The 17,964-nt window shown below is 44.4% G+C and overlaps 1 protein-coding gene across 1 annotated transcript in view; it reads left to right on the top strand.

Moving 5' to 3' along the window:
• The window catches only part of LOC126106834 (uncharacterized), an 85,502-nt gene that overhangs the window by 26,922 nt on the left and 40,616 nt on the right, over nt 1–17,964 (top strand). Inside the window, exon 5 of the mRNA XM_049913232.1 lies at nt 11,741–12,217. Coding sequence (XP_049769189.1) covers nt 11,741–12,217 — 477 coding nt within the window. The remainder of the gene's footprint in view (nt 1–11,740; nt 12,218–17,964) is intronic.

Genomic DNA, 17,964 nt, shown 5'->3' with positions numbered 1-17,964 from the left:
AAAATTAAAAAAAAATGGTAGCGCAGCCCAGTAATAAAGTAGGAGTATCGTGGGGTAATTCGTTGCAACAACAATCCATGCTGAGCTGGCGGAAGTGCAGGAAAACAATGCACCATTATATGACACAGTGGTTTTCTGACGCAGAGGCTGCTATTGTTATCGGATAAGTCTGAAAGACGAAAAATCGCGTAAAACTCAGCTACTTGTCTCCGTCGACGAAACACAGAAGGAAACAGATGCCGGCGTTCAAGTTGATCACGAAGCCTTCCAGAAGGGTTTCGACACTGTTGTGTACTTTCACTGAACGAATAAAATACGAGCGTATAGCATATCGGACCGGTTTTGTGGCTGGTCTGGAGAGTTCCTAGTAAACAATTCCTACCCGTTTTTCAAGTACCCGTTCCTAATCAATGATCAGGTCAAAAGAGAGTATAATGCTCGTTTGTACAGAGTAAGTCTCAACCAAGTTAAATTTTTAACTTGATGAACAGTTAAATTAATTAAGATTACACTGAACCACTGGAAAGGTATCTCTTAGCAGTCAGTTAAATCCAAAATAAAGACTCTCAGATCAACACGAAATAAAATATTAAAGATAAAATAGTCACTGATAATCAGATGGCTGTGAAAAGCCACCCAGAAAAGGTGGGTCGGTTGCATTAGTAACCAACGTTATAATCCCAATTGAAAAACCACTGAACATTTATTTACGGTTTAAATTACAGAGTAACATCAATTGAAAATCAAAATTGCAAAGGAATGCCAGACATTCATAATACAGTACCCACATCATAAATCATATCTCAACAGGCGGGCGGAATACAGGATAAGTAAAAATGAAGGAGTCATCAAATTACACTCACAAACAAATTCGTACTAACAATTTACACACACACACAGAAGAAACCAGAATGATAAATCTCTACGCCAAATTTATACACGATGGTCCACAGACTAAGCAGTTTACCGGTTAACCTTGAGCTTTGTAGCTCGCATAGAAATTCTCCTCTTCGGAAGTACGAAAGATGCGGAAACAAGGAGGATGGAAGCAACTGGCACACGATCTGAAATTCAGGCTGAAGAAAGAACTTGAATAAACGATAATTTTGAGCTGAAGGAACCATTGGGGACAATCACATTCATCGATGTTCGTAATGCAAATGCCAAATTGATATTGACTGAAAGAATCCTCAGGAAACGTAGTACATCCACAAAGGTGGTAGGTTACAAAACCCTCGTTCGACCAACGTGAATACTGCTGGTCAGTCTTGAATCCATACCAGGTAGGTAATGTATCCTGTTCTACGGAGGTATCCACTAAAGAGGCAGGTAGTCACAATAACACAAGTTTATTTTCCTAACACAATGTAAACAATATCATCAAAGTATTATGGAGGTAAAATTGCTTTAAGTATGAAATGAAACGAAATTCTTTCGCGAACGAACAAACAAACAACAGTTCTTCAATGAAAAACAAACTTAGAGTTCCTCAATCCTAAACACAAATAACTGAGTTTCTGATCATGTGGAACTAATCACTGCACTCTTTAAAGATCAGTCAAATCTTAAAATCTGAATAAAGTTAAATTCAACACAAAGAAGTTCCCTCAGTGCTTGGATTTTGAAAATAAAGTGCATATTCTAGTTTAAGTAGCGACAACAAAACACTTTAAACATATTTTTCAGTCGTAAAGCACAGGAAAGCACCGATGGTCCAACAGTTTAGGAAAAGTCCGGCAAGGATAGAAGCGCAAAGTAATGTCTTGGCACTATTTCGTCGGTGAAGATTTGCTGATGACATTGCAACCTCGGTAAAAACGAAGCAGAATTGCAGGATATCTTGATTGCAGTGAAGAGTCTAATGACTACAGAATATAAAAGCACTCCGTCTTCAGACCACGAATGGCCCATCGGGACAAATCGACCGCCGTGTCACCCTCAGCTGAGTATGCAGATAGGAGTGGCGTGTGGTCAGCACACCGCTCTCCTGGTCGCTATGATGGTTTTCTTTGACCGGAGCCGCTACTATTCGGTCGAGTAGCTCCTCAATTGACATCACGAGGCTGAGTACAGCCCGAGAAAATGGCAACAGCCAGATGGTCACCCATCCAAGTGCCGGCCACACTCAACAGCGCTTAACTTCGGTGATCTGACGGGAAAAGATGTATCCACTGTGGCAAGGCCGTTGCCCCTACAGAATATAGATGTGGAGTAAATCGAAGAAAGACGAAAGTAGTGAGAAACGGCAGAAATAAGAACAGCGAGAAGACAAAGTTAGGGAATTTTTCTACCTAAGCGGCAAAAAAGCCATGACAGACGGAGCAAGGAGGACAGAAATAGCAAAGTTGCACTGGCGAGAAGGTCATTCCTGAATAAGAAAATTATACTAGTATTAAACATACAGTAGGACATAATTTGAGGACGAAATTTTGGATAATGTACGTTTGGAGGACAGGACTGTATGGTAGCGAAACACGGACCTTGGGAAAATAGAACTAGAAGAAAATCGAAGGACTTGACATGTGGTGCTACAAAACAGTGTTGAACATTAGGTGGACTGAGAAGATAAGTGATGAACAGGTTCACCGCAGAATCGGCGAGGGAAAGAATATATGGCAAACACTGACAAGAAGAAGGGACAGGGTGATACATCTGTTATCACATCGGATCATGAGATCGAGGAGTAACTTCCATGGTACTAGAGGGAGCCGTAGAGTGTAAAAATTTTACAGGAAGACAAAGACTGGGACAGCAAAACATTGAGGATGTAGGTTGCAAGTGCTACTCTGAGATGAGAAGGCTCGTGGCGGGCTGCATCAAACTAGTCAGAAGCATCGATAGTCATACAGCCTCGAAAAGTCCGTTGAGGATAGAAGCACAAGTAAAGTCTTGGCACTATCTTTTCGGTGAAGAAAAAACTTAAGAAATTATACCAGGTCGCAACTGGCACATTGCCGATGACACTTAGAGTCCAGACGGAGGAGATGGTGTGCTGTCGCGGACGATGGTGGAGGAGTCCAAAGGGGAACCTAGTGGAGACCTTCTGGTTGGTTGCTCGGTACAATGGAACTGCTCCGCTGGCCTCGCGATCCGGCCTTAATAGCTGCCTTGAGTCAGGGATTAATGCATGTCCAATTTAGTCACTTGACCCTGCAGAGGCAGGAAGAGAGTGGTACGTCAACGACAACCACCTTTGCCATGCACGCCGCGTCCTGCCCTGGGAGTAACTCTGCCGTTGCCACCTGTCGGTCTGGCCGCGCCATCTGTTCCGTAGTGACGGAGCTCGCGGCAACCCAAACGACTTAGGAGATGTGCGGGTTGCCGTCTGCGCCTGATGTCTAGAGCGCCGCATCACAACGGTTGATACAATGAAGCGCCAAAGAAACTCGTATAGGCATGCGTATTCAATTACAGAGATGTGTAAACAGGCAAAATACGCTGCTGCGGTCTACAACGCCTATATAAGACAACAAGTTTTTGGCGCAGTTACTAGATCGGTTACTGCTGCTGCAATGGCAGGTTATCAAGATTTAAGTGAGTTCGATCGTGGTGTTATAGTTGGGGCACGAGCGACGGGACACAGCATCTCCGAGGTAGCGATGAAGTGGGGATTTTCCCGTACGACCATTTCACGAGTGTACCATGAATATCAGGAATCCGGTAAAACACCAAATCTTTGACATATCTACGGCCAGAAAAAGATCCTGCAAGAACGGGATCATGGACAACTGAAGATAATCGTTCAACGTGACAGAAGTGCAACCGTTCCGTAAACTGCTGCAGATTTCAATGCTGGCCCATCGACAAGTATCAGCGTGCGACCTATACAACGAAACATCATCGATACGGGCTTTGGGAGCTGAAGTCCCACTTGTGTACGCTTGACGACTGCACGACACAATGCTTTACGCCTCGCCTGGGACCCTCGACATCGACATTGGACCGTTGATGACTGGAAACATGTTGCCTCGTCGGAGGAATCTCGTTCCAAATTGTACGAGGGTCACTCCAAAAGATATTTACCCTATTTTTGTAAAAATACTATTTTCATTCTACATGTGCGAAAGTTTTACAGTGTGTAGATACATCCTTCCCGCTTGTTTTCAAACTTAGTTCAACCTGTTCCCGTGAGGGGCGCCGGCACAGCAGGTCTTCAAGATGGCTGCTACACTTGACGTTCGTCAGAAGCAACGTGCTGTCATAGAATTCCTGTGCTGTGAAAACGAGACAGTGGGAAACATCCACAAGAGGTTGAAACAGGTGTACGGAGATACTGCTGTCGATCGCAGTACAGTTAGTCGGTGGGCAAGCAGGCTACGTGATGAAAGCGGGCACGGCAATATTGAGGATTGTCCTCGCAGCGGCAGGCCTCGTACTGCACACACTCCAGACAATGTGCAGAGAGTAAACGAACTGGTGGCTGCTGACCGACGCATCACGGTGAACGAATTGTCACGATACGTTGGGATAGGGGAAGGAAATGTTGGCAGAATACTGAAAGTGTTGGCGTTAAAAAAGGTTTGTGCCAGGTGGGTTCCCAGGGCTCACAAAGAAACAAGAAAAACGGTGTGCAGCGAACTTTTGGAACAGTATGAGAATGGTAGAGATGAATTTCTTGGAAGAACTGACAGGTGATGAAATATGGCTCCATCATTTTTCACCAGAGACGAAGAGGCAATCAATGGAGTGGCATCATGCAAATTCATCCAAGAAAAAAAAAATTCAAAACCACACCTTCTGCTGGAAAAGTTTTGGCTACGGTGTTTTTCGATTCCGGAGGACTCTTGCTTGTGGACATCATGTCAAGTGGAATCACCATAAATTCTGATGCATATGTGACGACAATGAAGAAACTTCAAGCTCGACTCAGTCGTGTTCGACCACATCGGCAAAAGGAGGATGTTTTGCTGTTGCACGACAATGCACGGCCACATGTCAGTCAAAAAACCACGGAAGCCATCACAAAACTCGGATGGAAAACACTGAAACACCCGCCTTACAGTCCCGACCTGGCTCCATGTGACTATCATCTCTTTGGGAAACTGAAAGACAAGGTTTGAAGATAATGAGTTCCTTGTGCACGCTGCCAAACAGTGGCTCCAACAGGTTGGTCCAAAATTTTACTGTGCGGAAATACAGGCGCTGGTTCCAAGATGGCGTAAGGCAGTTGAGAGGGATGGAAATTATGTGGAAAAATGAAAATATTGTTCCTAAAGGACGTATCTACACACTGTAACACTTTCAAACATGTAGAATAAAAGATGGATTTTTAAAAAAATAGTGTGCGTTTGTTTTGGAGTGACCCTCGTATCGAGTGGATGGACTTGTGCGGGTATGAAGACAACTCATGAACCCATGGACCCTGCATGTCAGCAGTGGACTGTTGAAGCTGGTGGAGGCTGTATAATGGTGTGATGTGTGAGTGCAGTTGGAGTGATATAGATACGGCTAGATATAACTTTGGCAGCGGCCACGTCCGTAAACATCCTGTCTGATCAGCTGCATCCATTCATGTCCATTGTGCACTCCAACGGACTTGGACAATTCCAGCAGGACAATGCGACACGCCCCACACATCCAGAATTGCTGCAGAGTGGCTCTAGGAACACTTCGACTCGCCACTAAACTCCCCAGACATGAACGTCAACCGGCCGTGGTGGCCGTGCGGTTCTAGGCGCTTCAGTCCGGAACCGCGAGACTGCAACGGTCGCAGGTTCGAATCCTGCATCGGGCATGGATGTGTGTGATGTCCTTAGGTTAGTTAGGTTTAAGTAGTTCTAAGTTCTAGGGGCCTGATGACCACAGATGTTGTCACATAGTGCTCAGAGCCATTTGAACCATTAACGTTACTGAGCATATCTGGGATGCCTTGCAAGGTGCTATTCACAAGAGATCTCCACCCCCTCGTACTCTTACGGATTTATGGACAGCCCTGCAGGATTCATGGTTTCAATTCCCTCCAACACTACTTCAGACATTAGTCGAGTCCATGCCACGTCGTGTTGCGGCACTTCCCCGTGCTCGCGGGGACCTACACGATATTAGGCAGGTGTACCAGTTTCGTTGGCTCTTCGGTGTAGAATAAACAGAGAATTACCAAAGGAGAGCAGCACATTCCTTCACAGATTTGTTTGGTAGGCGCGAAAGCCCAACGGAGATGATCATCCAACTCCAGTGGCAGACGCTGCATGAGAGGCATGGCACATAACCGTGTCATGTAATTCTGAAGTTACGAGAACATTTGTTACTAGAACAGTTAACCTATATATTGAAACTTCCTGGCAGATTAAAACTGTGTGTCGGACCGAGACTCCAACTCGGGACCTTTGCCCTTCGCGGGCAAGTGCTCTACCACCTGAGCTACCCAAGCACGACTCACTTCTCGTCCTCACAGCTTTACTCCTGCCAGTATCTCTTCTCCTAACTTCCAAACTTTACAGAAGCTCTCCTGCGAACCTTGCAGAACTAGCACTCCTGAAAGAAAGGATATTGCGGAGACATGGCTTAGCCACAGCCTGGGGGACGTTTCCAGAATGAGATTTTCACTCTGTATCGGAGTGTGCGCTGATACGAAACTTCCTGGCAGATTGAAACTGTGTGCCGGTCCGAGACTCGAACTCGGGACCTTTGCCATTCGCAGGCAAGTGCTCTACCAACTGAGCTACCCAAGCACGACTCACGCCCCAGATTATGCTTGGAAGAGGCAAACCGTCACAGGAACATGCTATCGAAACCTCATGACGAAGTTACCGAACGCTGTGAGGACAAAGTGTTGGGTAAATCTGTCCGTGAGGAAGCTTTTGGTACACGACAGTGCCCTACTTCAGTTTGCATAGGACACAGTAACACACCATACAATGAAGGCCGTCGTAGCTGGATGCTTTAGTTGCTGGAGGATCTCCCGGCTGTACGCCCGTGGTCGAAGAAACTTCTCAGTTCTTAACGTTTCGTCCAGAGCTACGCTGAACACTTTCTGAGGTGCTCCTGCCCACGCTGAGTCTTGTCGGCTAAAGAGTCGGATATCGCAGAGTGACATAAATACTGTGCAAAGTGGGCGCGGTCGAGTTTACACGTCATCAGCAGAGACAATCTTTGCCAAACTTAACTATCCATTGTCGGCTGTCAAGGAGAAAAATCTACCGAGTCCCTGTCCATACATCACAGAGTTTCATGACTCCTTCTTTTTTGCTGATATTGTCACCGTGCTTACACATTTGTTCGGATTCTCTATACTGTCGTGGATAATAGTTTGTTACAGTAGACAAAATTTTGGTCTTGGAAAACTTCATCAGTTGCTGACTGAGGAGAATGCTCTGCTACTGCAGATTTTTCCGGTTTCCCTATTCGGCGAATACTTTTATTAACTTCTCGTGGTTGGGATTCACAGTCATATAATATTTCTTAAAAGACATCATAGTCGCCGTTGACTGTATGAAATATTTATTGTTACTGTTGCAGTTTCGGCCTTATGTCCATTTTCAAGTAACACTGCAAAGCTACATTCTGTCAGAATATAAAACTATCTGACGTGAGTACGTGTCGTCGTCAAAATGCAGCCTTTTGACTAAGAGAGTCCCACAAGATGTGATGAGTACGACACCTACTACATCGTAGTATGGTGTTAAATATACAGGGTGAGTCACCTAACATTACCGCTGGATATATTTCGTAAACCACATCAAATACTGACGAATCGATTCCACAGACCGAACGTGAGGGGAGGGGCTAGTGTAATTGGTTAATACAAACCATAAAAAAATGCACGGAAGTATGTTTTTTAACACAAACCTACGTTTTTTTAAATGGAACCCCGTTAGCTTTGTTAGCACATCTGAACATATAGACAAATACGTAATCAGTGCCGTTTGTTGCATTGTAAAATGTTAATTACATCCGGAGATATTGTAACCTAAAGTTGACGCTTGAGTACCACTCCTCCGCTGTTCGATCGTGTGTATCGGAGAGCACCGAATTACGTAGGGATCCAAAGGGAACGGTGATGGACCTTAGGTACAGAAGAGACTGGAACAGCACATTACGTCCACATGCTAACACCTTTTTATTGGTCTTTTCCACTGATGCACATGTACATTACCATGAGGGGTGAGGTACACTTTCGACGGGCGTTTCATAGGACGTGGAGGACGCATAAATTGGCCAGCCCGTTCCCCTGATCTTACACCTCTGGACTTCTTTCTGTGGGGTACGTTAAAGGAGAATGTGTACCGTGATGTGCCTACAACCCCAGAGGATATGAAACAACGTATTGTGGCAGCCTGCGGCGACATTACACCAGATGTACTGCGGCGTGTACGACATTCATTACGCCAGAGATTGCAATTGTGTGCAGCAAATGATGGCCACCACATTGAACATCTATTGGCCTGACATGTCGGGACACACTCTATTCCACTCCGTAATTGAAAACGGAAACCACGTGTGTAAGTGTACCTCACCCCTCATGGTAATGTACATGTGCGTCAGTGAAAAAGACCAATAAAAAGGTGTTAGCATGTGGACGTAATGTGCTGTTCCAGTCTCTTCTGTACCTAAGGTCCATCACCGTCCCCTCTGGATCCCTACGTAATTCGGTGCTCTCCGATACACACGATCGAACAGCGGAGGAGTGGTACTCAAGCGTCAACTTTAGGTTACAATATCTCCGGATGTAATTAACATTTTACAATGCAACAAACGGCACTGATTACGTATTTGTTTATATGTTCAGATGTGGTAACAAAACTAACGTGGTTCCATTTAAAAAAAACGTAGGTTTGTGTTAAAAAAACATACTTCCATGCATTTTTTTATGGTTTGTATTAAACAATTACACTAGCCCCTCTCCTCACGTTCGGTCTGTGGAATCGATTCGTCAGTATTTGATATGGTTTACGAAATATATCCAGCAGTAACGTTAGGTTACTCACCCTGTATACTGAACTGTCGTTGTTACCATCGTAGCGACTTAGCTCCACATGTTGTCAGTGCACCTGAATCTGTATGTGTGATAGACTATTAGAACGATGGTAACATCGACAGTTCAGTGTATATTTAACAACATATTACGATGTAATAAGTGTCGTACTCATCAGATATTGTGGGACTCCCACAGTCAAAAGGCTGCATTTTGACGATGTCAGATAGTTTTAGCCGGCCGCGGTGGTCTAGCGGTTCTGGCGCTGCAGTCCGGAACCGCAGGACTGCTACGGTCGCAGGTTCGAATCCTGCCTTGGGCATGGGTGTGTGTGATGTCCTTAGGTTAGTTAGGTTTAAGTAGTTCTAAGTTATAGGGGACTTATGACCTAAGATGTTGAGTCCCATAGTGCTCAGAGCCATCAGATAGTTTTATATTCTGACAGAAAGTAACTTTACAGTGTTACTTGAATATGGCCATAAGGTCGAAATTTCAACAGTAACAATAAATATTTTATACAGTCAACGGCGACTACGATGTCTTTTAAGAAATAATTTTACGTTCATCAGTCTTGTATTCACACATTTCTTGGTGATTCTAACGTACACCTTTCCACAAGTGGCTCTGAGCACTATAGGACTTAACTACTGAGGTCATCAGTCCCCGAGAACATAGAACTACTTAAACCTAACTAACCTAAGGACATCACACACATCCATGCCCGAGGCAGGATTCGAACCTGCGACCGTAGCGGTCGCGCGGTTCCAGACTGAAGCGCCTAGAACCGCTCGGCCACTTTCCACACGTACACAGAATCTTATATACTCCGCTTTCTCACAGAAGAGGGCATTTGTCCTTTCAGATAGGTGTGCTTGACAAATTTTCTTTGTTGGTCCAAAAACCTATCTGATGTCACGTTTCCGTAAAATCTTGCCGATCTGATCAGTTATTTGTTTGATAAAAGGGTGAGAACCTTTCTTTACTTTTTTTTTATTTAACACGTTTAGTTCCGCGGGACCAAACTGAGGAGAAAATCTGTAAGATCATGGAACCTGTCAGTACATGAAATTACAAAGTAATAACAGATAAAATAAAATGTTTATGAACCCAAAAAAGACAAGTCATAAGTTTATGTAAACGCAATCAACAATATAACACAGGAAGTGGCTTAATTTTTCAAGGAACTCCTCGATAGAATAGGAGTGAGTCATGAGGAAACTGATCAGTTTCGATTTGAAAGCGCGTGGATTGCTGCTACTTGTGGTAGCTTATTGAAAATGGATGCAGCAATATACTGCACACCTTTCTACACAACAGTCAATGAAGTGCGATCCGAATGCGGATTGGGTTTCTGCCTGGTATTAACTGAGTCAAAGCTGCGAATTCGTGGAAATAAGTTTATATTGTTAACAAGAAACGACAGTAAAAATGGATTTATTGAGGCCAATGTCGTAACACCGAGACTAGTAAACAGGGTTCGACAAGAGGTTCGCAAATTTACACCACTGAGTACCCAAACTACCCGTTTCTGAGCCAAAAATATCATTTGACAATGGGAAGACTTACTCCAAAATATAATATCACGCGACATAAGCGAATGAAAATAAGCAAAGTCGATTACTTTTCGTGTCGAACTATCACTTACTTCAGATACCGTTCGAATAGAGAAAATGGCAGCATTAAGTCTTTGAACAAGATCCTGAACGTGGGCTTTTGCACGACAGTTTGCGATCTATCTGAACACACGCAAATTTGAACTGTTCAGTTTCACTAATCATATGCTCGTTCTGTGAAATTAAAACGTCGTATTTTGTTGAATTCTGCCGTAGAAAATGTAAAAAAAAATGAATGTTACTGTGGTTTAGCGTTAATTTATTTTCTACAAGCCATGAACTTATGTCATGAATAGCACTATTTGAAACAGTGCCGATGTTGTGCACAACATCCTTTACTACCAAGCTAATGTCATCAGCAAACACAAATATTTTAGAATCGCCTGTAATACTAGAGGACATATAATTTCTATAAAAAAGGATCCTGGGGCACCCCCCCCCCCCATTTGACTGCGCCTCACTCAGACCCCCCAATCATAGCCGTTCACAACACTGAGGAAATGTCCTTTTGCAGAATCTGTGGGTAAGTTTTTATCCTTGGCAGGCGACAACTGATATTTAAGTTTTCTCTGACAAAATTATCTTCGCTGATCATCTGTAAATTCGACTTTACGTAGTATTCATGTCGCTCTCAGATGTCCGACTCGTCAATCGGCAAGACTCAATGTCGCCAGCTGCATCTCCGAAGGTGTCCAGCGCACGTTTGGATGAAAAGCCAGGAGCCGAAAAGTTTCTTCGACCACGGCCAGGCAGTCTGGAAGATGTCACCAACAGTCACAAATGCTGCTTCTTTGGCCCATCAAATTTTGCTTCGCCTCGCTGTATTCTACTGACATAACATCCAATGAATTCTTTCTCTTTCCTTTGATGAAAAAACCATCTCACAGCAGGCATTTCAAGAATGACGACGAAATTATTTTCGAGGCTGAACGCTTCCTTGAAGAGCGCAAATGCAAACTGCCACAACCAAAGTCTGCGCCAAGTCAACCATCAGAGGGAAAAAAATGTGTCGTATTGAAAGGTGAATGTGTGGAGGAATAGGAACACCAACATTCATGGCTGCTTTTGATTTCTTTGAGGTGATAACTGAAACTTCCTGAGAACCCCTTGAATTTGGTTAAAACTAATCCAGTTATTGAGATCAACTCTACAGCATACATGTATTTTCATTTATGTAGAGGACAGTAAATTAGTACCGTTTTATTCCTTCCAGGGAGTTACAGCGACATACTTCGTAGGTTCTTGGGCTATGACCCATATCCTCCCTTTGAGGAGAGTGGCAAACCATACGGAAAGGACGCAGCGAATACCACGGACGGTGGGCCAGCGAACTCTAGCTATGCAGCCAACACCACAGATGGCGAGCAGACAAACTCTAGCTACGCAGCCAACAGCACAGATGGCGAGCAGACAAACTCTAGCTACGCAGCCAACAGCACAGATGGCGAGCAGACAAACTCTAGCTACGCAGCCAACACCACAGGTGGTGAGCCGACAAACTCTAGCTACGCAGCCAACACCACAGGTAGTGAGCAAACAAACTCAAGCTATGCAGCCGAAACCACAGACACTATGCCAACAAACTCAAGCTATGCAGCCAACACCACAGATGCTACGCCAACAAACTCAAGCTATGCAAGCAACACCACAGATGCTGCGCCAACAAACTCAAGCCGTGCTGGCTCTACAGGTGCGTCCACAGAATACGTTTTTTCGTTCAACTTTGTGCATGCACTTGCACTTCTAACAAAGCAAGCATGCTTATTTATTTGTCTATACGCAATTTGTTCAACACGGAGAGTATGCATCAGAGCGCACTGCTTCCCATGCTTGTTAGGAGTCTCTCACGCTGTAGATGGAAGGCAGTTGGAGTCCAGAGTTTTCAGTTGTCCAGTAAATTTAGATTACGCTTTAGGGTGATTTATTTACAGTTATGTATGGTGACTCCAAAGAAAACACGATGAAGTTTATAGACGATTACAGATACAGAACGCCATTTCTATAGATAATTTGAATTAAAATTTGAGATATGATGGCCTGAGGGCCAAGTATTTACTCGACATTGGCGGGTACTAAAAATAAGATAAAAATTGATATTTTAAACAGTAACATACATCCCGAAACAGGAAAACAGGGAAGAAGACGCTTAGAAATTTATGAGAAATTCACGTGGACACTGTAGACAAACAACCACACTATTGTGACATAATATCACAGCAGTTAAGTAGTATGATACATGACCAAAAGAAAAGGATGGGATAGATGGAGCTCCTCAACGAACAACTGCCAACGAAGGGCAGTGAGGATGCAAACAACACATAAGCTGAGGTCTATGACATCCTCGAATTTGTGGAGTATGAGGATCTTAATCTATGTATAACTTTTTTTTCACCGTGTAAAAAACGTTTTTCATAGAGTGAAGTATGAATGACGTGTTGAAAGTCACATAACGATCATGAACCGCTCTTACTTCGTTATGAAACGCGAAAAAAATAGCTCAGACTGGTATAGAGATCGCCATTTGCCAACTAAAGTGATGGTCTTGCTAGTCTTGTCGCTGAGAAATTGCATTACACATAACAGTATCTTACCTGGAGGTAGCAGTAAGATTCCCAAGCAGAAAATCAAAATCTTGCTGTCACCTCTTTCCGAAATTTGCAAATAAATCGTCGCCATACACTACCTCTAATGATTACATGCTGCCATACCCTTAGTAGCCTTCGTGTTTTCTTCTTCTGCCACAATAAAGGCAGCAGAAATTGCTTAGCAAAGATATCGATACATAGCACGATGCTTTAAAAATGATGCACAAATGGACACGATAGCGCAGAAGCACACACTACAATCTATCATTTTTGCGCATGCGGTTTTACACCGCGACAGCGAAAGAGCAAGGGGAAAGAGGAATTGTCAAGACACTCATTAACATTTTTAAAGGCGAGAAGAATGACCCAAATGACGCCAAAATCGGATCGTGTGTACTGTAAACGACCTCCACTGTAATTAACGAAATTATATAACTTCTAAAAAATAATCCTCATTATGAGTTGAGGTAACTTCAAACACAATGTAGCTTTCATACGACTTAATAAGTTGTGTGTGTGGCGATATACACTAGCTGATCGAAAGTATCTGAACAATGCTATGTAGGCGGAACTGGTTACTAGGTGCCACCAGAAGCAGACCTGCCAGTATAAAAGATGGCGGCGATTACTGTGCTGTCAATACAGAAGCAGTAATAACAGAATGTGACAGTCAGGGAGTTCACTGACGTCAAGCGTGGAATAGTCATTGCACGTCATTAGTCATTGCACGTCATCCCAGGAACAAATCCCTTGGGGCGCTTCAGACTTTCTAAAGCTGCCCTAGTAGATCGATCATGATGTGAGTGTGTAAGTAGGCTGTTTAGATTTTTATATTGGTAATGTCACGTAGCGCTCTGTATGAAAATCACTGACTGTGCTGTGTGCAGTATGTGGCTAGTTTGCATTGTTGTCTGCCATTGTAGTGTTGGGCAGCGGCAGCTGGATGTGAACAGCGCTATTAATATCTTTCATTTGCTAACTATCCCTATCAGTAGTTAGTGACTTCCGTAGTTTGAATCTTTTATTTAGCTGGCAGTAGTGGCGCTCGCTGTATTGCAGTAGTTCGAGTAATGAAGATTTTTGTGAGGTAAGTTATTTGTGAAAGGTATAGTTTAATGTTACTCAGGGCCATTATTTTGCAGGGATCTTTGAAAGTCAGATTGCGTTGCGCTAAAATTATTGTGTGTCACTTTAGTAAATGTTTGAGTACGTTCAGTTTTGCTCAGCTGTTTGAAAAGCAAATAGTGTAAGGGGTTTATCAGCACAGTCGTGTATAATTGTTCTAAGGGGACGTTTCAAGTGTGAAGTGGAAAAGCAAAGGAACTACCACAGCTAACCCAAGGACAGACAGAATTCATATACTGACGGCCAGGAACCTTCTAGAGTTGCAAATAGTGCTTGTAGAAAACTGCACGAAATCTGAAGAAGGAATCATTTGAGAATTACAACGTGCTATCGGCAGTCCATCTAGTATAATGACCACGTAAAAAGAATGGGATACAAATGCCGAGCAGCCACACACTTCTGTTCAAATGGTTCAAATGGCTCTGAGCACTATGGGACTTACGTAACATCTGAGGTCATCAGCCCCCTAGAACTTAGAACAACTTCAACCTAACTAACCTAAGGACATCACACCCATCCATGCCCGAGGTAGGATTCGAACCTGCGACCATAGCGATCGCATGGTTCCAGACTGAATCGCCTAGAACCACTCGGCCACAGCGGCCGGCCACATTACTGTAGCCAGCGTTAAGCTGCTGGTAGAAAACCATCACTCCACTGGGCAGCAACCTGCGGTTGTTTGCCGATGATGCTGTGGTGTACGGTAAGGTGTGGAAGTTGAGTGACTGTAGGATGATACAAGACGACTTGGACAGAATTTCTAGTTCGCGCTATAAATAGCGGCTAGTTCTAAATGTGCAAAAATATAAGTTAATGCACGGGAGTAGGAAGATCCAACCGGTAATGTTTAAACCTGTGGAGTTTGGATACAGTATGGTGTCATACTCGATACAATCAAGTCGTTTAAATATCTGAGCTTAATGTTGCAAAGCGATACGAGACGGAACGAGCATGGTGCACTTTAGTTCACTGGGATGATGGTGATGATGATGATGATGATGATGATGATGACGTTTGGATTGCGGGGCGCTCAACTGCGCGGTCATCAGCTCCCGTACAAAGACCGAATCTTTTCACACTCCGATGTTTTATGAACTCTGATCTAGCCACTAGCACGAATGATGATGATGATGAGATGTGATGATGAGATGATGAGGACAACACGAACACCCAGTCCCAAGGCAGAGAAAATCCCGTTCCGGCCGGGAATCGAACCCGGGACTCGGTAATCCAGAGGCAGCAACGCTAGCCACTAGACCACGAATTGCGGACAAGTTCATTGGGAGACCACATATAGTACGCTGGTGCGACCTAGTCTTGAGTACTGGTCCAGTGTTTGTGATCCGTACCAAGTCGGATTGAAGGAAGACATCGAAGCAATTCAGACGTGAGGTGCTAGATTTGTTGGCGGTAAGTTTGAACAACACGTAAGTGTTACGGAGATGCATCGGGAACTCAAATGGGAAAATCTGGAGGGAAGGCGGCTTTCTTTTAGGCAAATCCTATCGAGAAAACTTAGATAACGGCATTTGAAGCTGACAGCCGAACGATTCTACTGCCACCACCATACGAGGGCAGTTCAATAAGTAATGCAACACATTTTTTTTCTGAAACAGGGGTTGTTTTATTCAGCATTGAAATACACCAGGTTATTCCCCAATCTTTTAGCTGCACAACACTATTTTTCAACGTAATCTCCATTCAATGCTACGGCCTTACGCCACCTTGAAATGAGGGCCTGTATGCCTGCACGGTACCATTCCACTGGTCGATGTCGGAGCCAACGTCGTACTGCATCAATACCTTCTTCATCATCCGCGTAGTGCGTCCCACGGATTGCGTCCTTCATTGGGCCAAACATATGGAAATCCGACGGTGCGAGATCGGGGCTGTAGGGTGCATGAGGAAGAACAGTCCACTGAAGTTTTGTGAGCTCCTCTCGGGTGCGAAGACTTGTGTGAGGTCTTGCGTTCTCATGAAGATGGAGAAGTTCGTTCTGATTTTTGTGCCTACGAACACGCTGAAGTCGTTTCTTCAATTTCTGAAGAGTAGCACAATACACTTCAGAGTTGATCGTTTGACCATGGGGAAGGACATCGAACAGAATAACCCCTTCAGCGTCCCAGAAGACTGTAACCATGACTTTACCGGCTGAGGGTATGGCTTTAAACTTTTTCTTGGTAGGGGAGTGGGTGTGACGCCACTCCATTGATTGCCGTTTTGTTTCAGGTTCAAAGTGATGAACCCATGTTTCATCGCCTGTAACAATCTTTGACAAGAAATTGTCACCCTCAGCCACATGACGAGCAAGCAATTCCGCACAGATGGTTCTCCTTTGCTCTTTATGGTGTTCGATTAGACAACGAGGAACCCAGCGGGAACAAACCTTTGAATATCCCAACTGGTGAACAATTGTGACAGCACTACCAACAGAGATGTCAAGTTGAGCACTGAGTTGTTTGATGGTGATCCGTCGATCATCTCGAACGAGTGTGTTCGCACGCTCCGCCATTCCGCCAAAAGAAACTTGATCACTGCCCGTCGTTTGCAACGCACATCCGTTACAGACGCCATTTTAACAGCGCCGTACAGCGCTGCCACCTGTCGGAAGTCAATGAAACTATACGAGACGAAGCGGGAATGTTTGAAAATATTCCACAAGAAATTTCAGGTTTTTTCAACCAAAATTGGCCGAGAAAAAAATGTGTTGCATTACTTATTGAACTGCCCTCGTACAATGCGCGTAAGGACCACGAAGATAAGAAAGAAATCATGGCTCACACGGATGCATATAGACAGTTTTTCCGTCACTCTGTTTGCGAGTGAACAGTAAGGTATATGACTAGCAGTGGTACAGGGTGCCCTCCACCGCGGACGGTACGGTGGCTTGCGGTGTATCTACACTATGTGATCAAAAGTATCCGGACAACCCCAAAAACGTACGTTTTTCATATTAGGTCCATTTTGCTGCCATCTACTGCCAGGTACTCCTTATCAGCGACCTTAGTACTCATTAGACATCGTGAAAGAGCAGAATGGGGCGCTCCGCGGAACTCACGGACCTCGAACGTGGTCAGGTGATTGGATTTCACTTGAGATTACGCGAGATTTCTACACTCCTAAACATCCCTAGATCCACTGTTTCCGATGTGATAGTGAAGTGGAAACGCGAAGGGACCCATACAGCATACAAGCCGACCTCGTCTGTTGACTGTCAGAGACTGCCAGTAGTTAAAGAGAGTCGTAACGTGTAATAGACAGACACCTATCCAGACCATCACACAAGAATTCCAAACTGCATCTGGATCCATGGCAAGTAGTATGACAGTTAGGCGGGAGGTGAGAAAACTTGGATTTCATGGTCGAGAGGATGCTCATAAGCCACACATCGCACCGGTAAATGCCAAACGACGTCTCGCTTGGTGTAAGGAGCGTTAACACTGGACGATTGAACAGTAGAAAAACCTTGTGTGGAGTGACGAATCACGGTACACAATGTGGCTATCCGTAGGCAGCGTGTGAATATGGCGAATGCCCGGTGAACGTCATCTGCCAGCGTGTGTAATGCCAATAGTAAAATTCGGAGGCGGCGGTGTTATGGTGTGGTCGTGTTTTCCATGGAGGGGGCTTGCACCCCTTGTTGTTTTGCGTGGCTCTATCACAGCGCAGGCCTACACTGATGTTCTAAGCACCTTCTTCCTTCCCACTGTTGAAGAGCAAACCGGGG

Source organism: Schistocerca cancellata, chromosome 10, assembly GCF_023864275.1.
Source record: "Schistocerca cancellata isolate TAMUIC-IGC-003103 chromosome 10, iqSchCanc2.1, whole genome shotgun sequence".
Lineage (NCBI taxonomy): Eukaryota > Metazoa > Arthropoda > Insecta > Orthoptera > Acrididae > Schistocerca > Schistocerca cancellata.
This window is presented reverse-complemented; position numbering and strand designations above follow the sequence as displayed.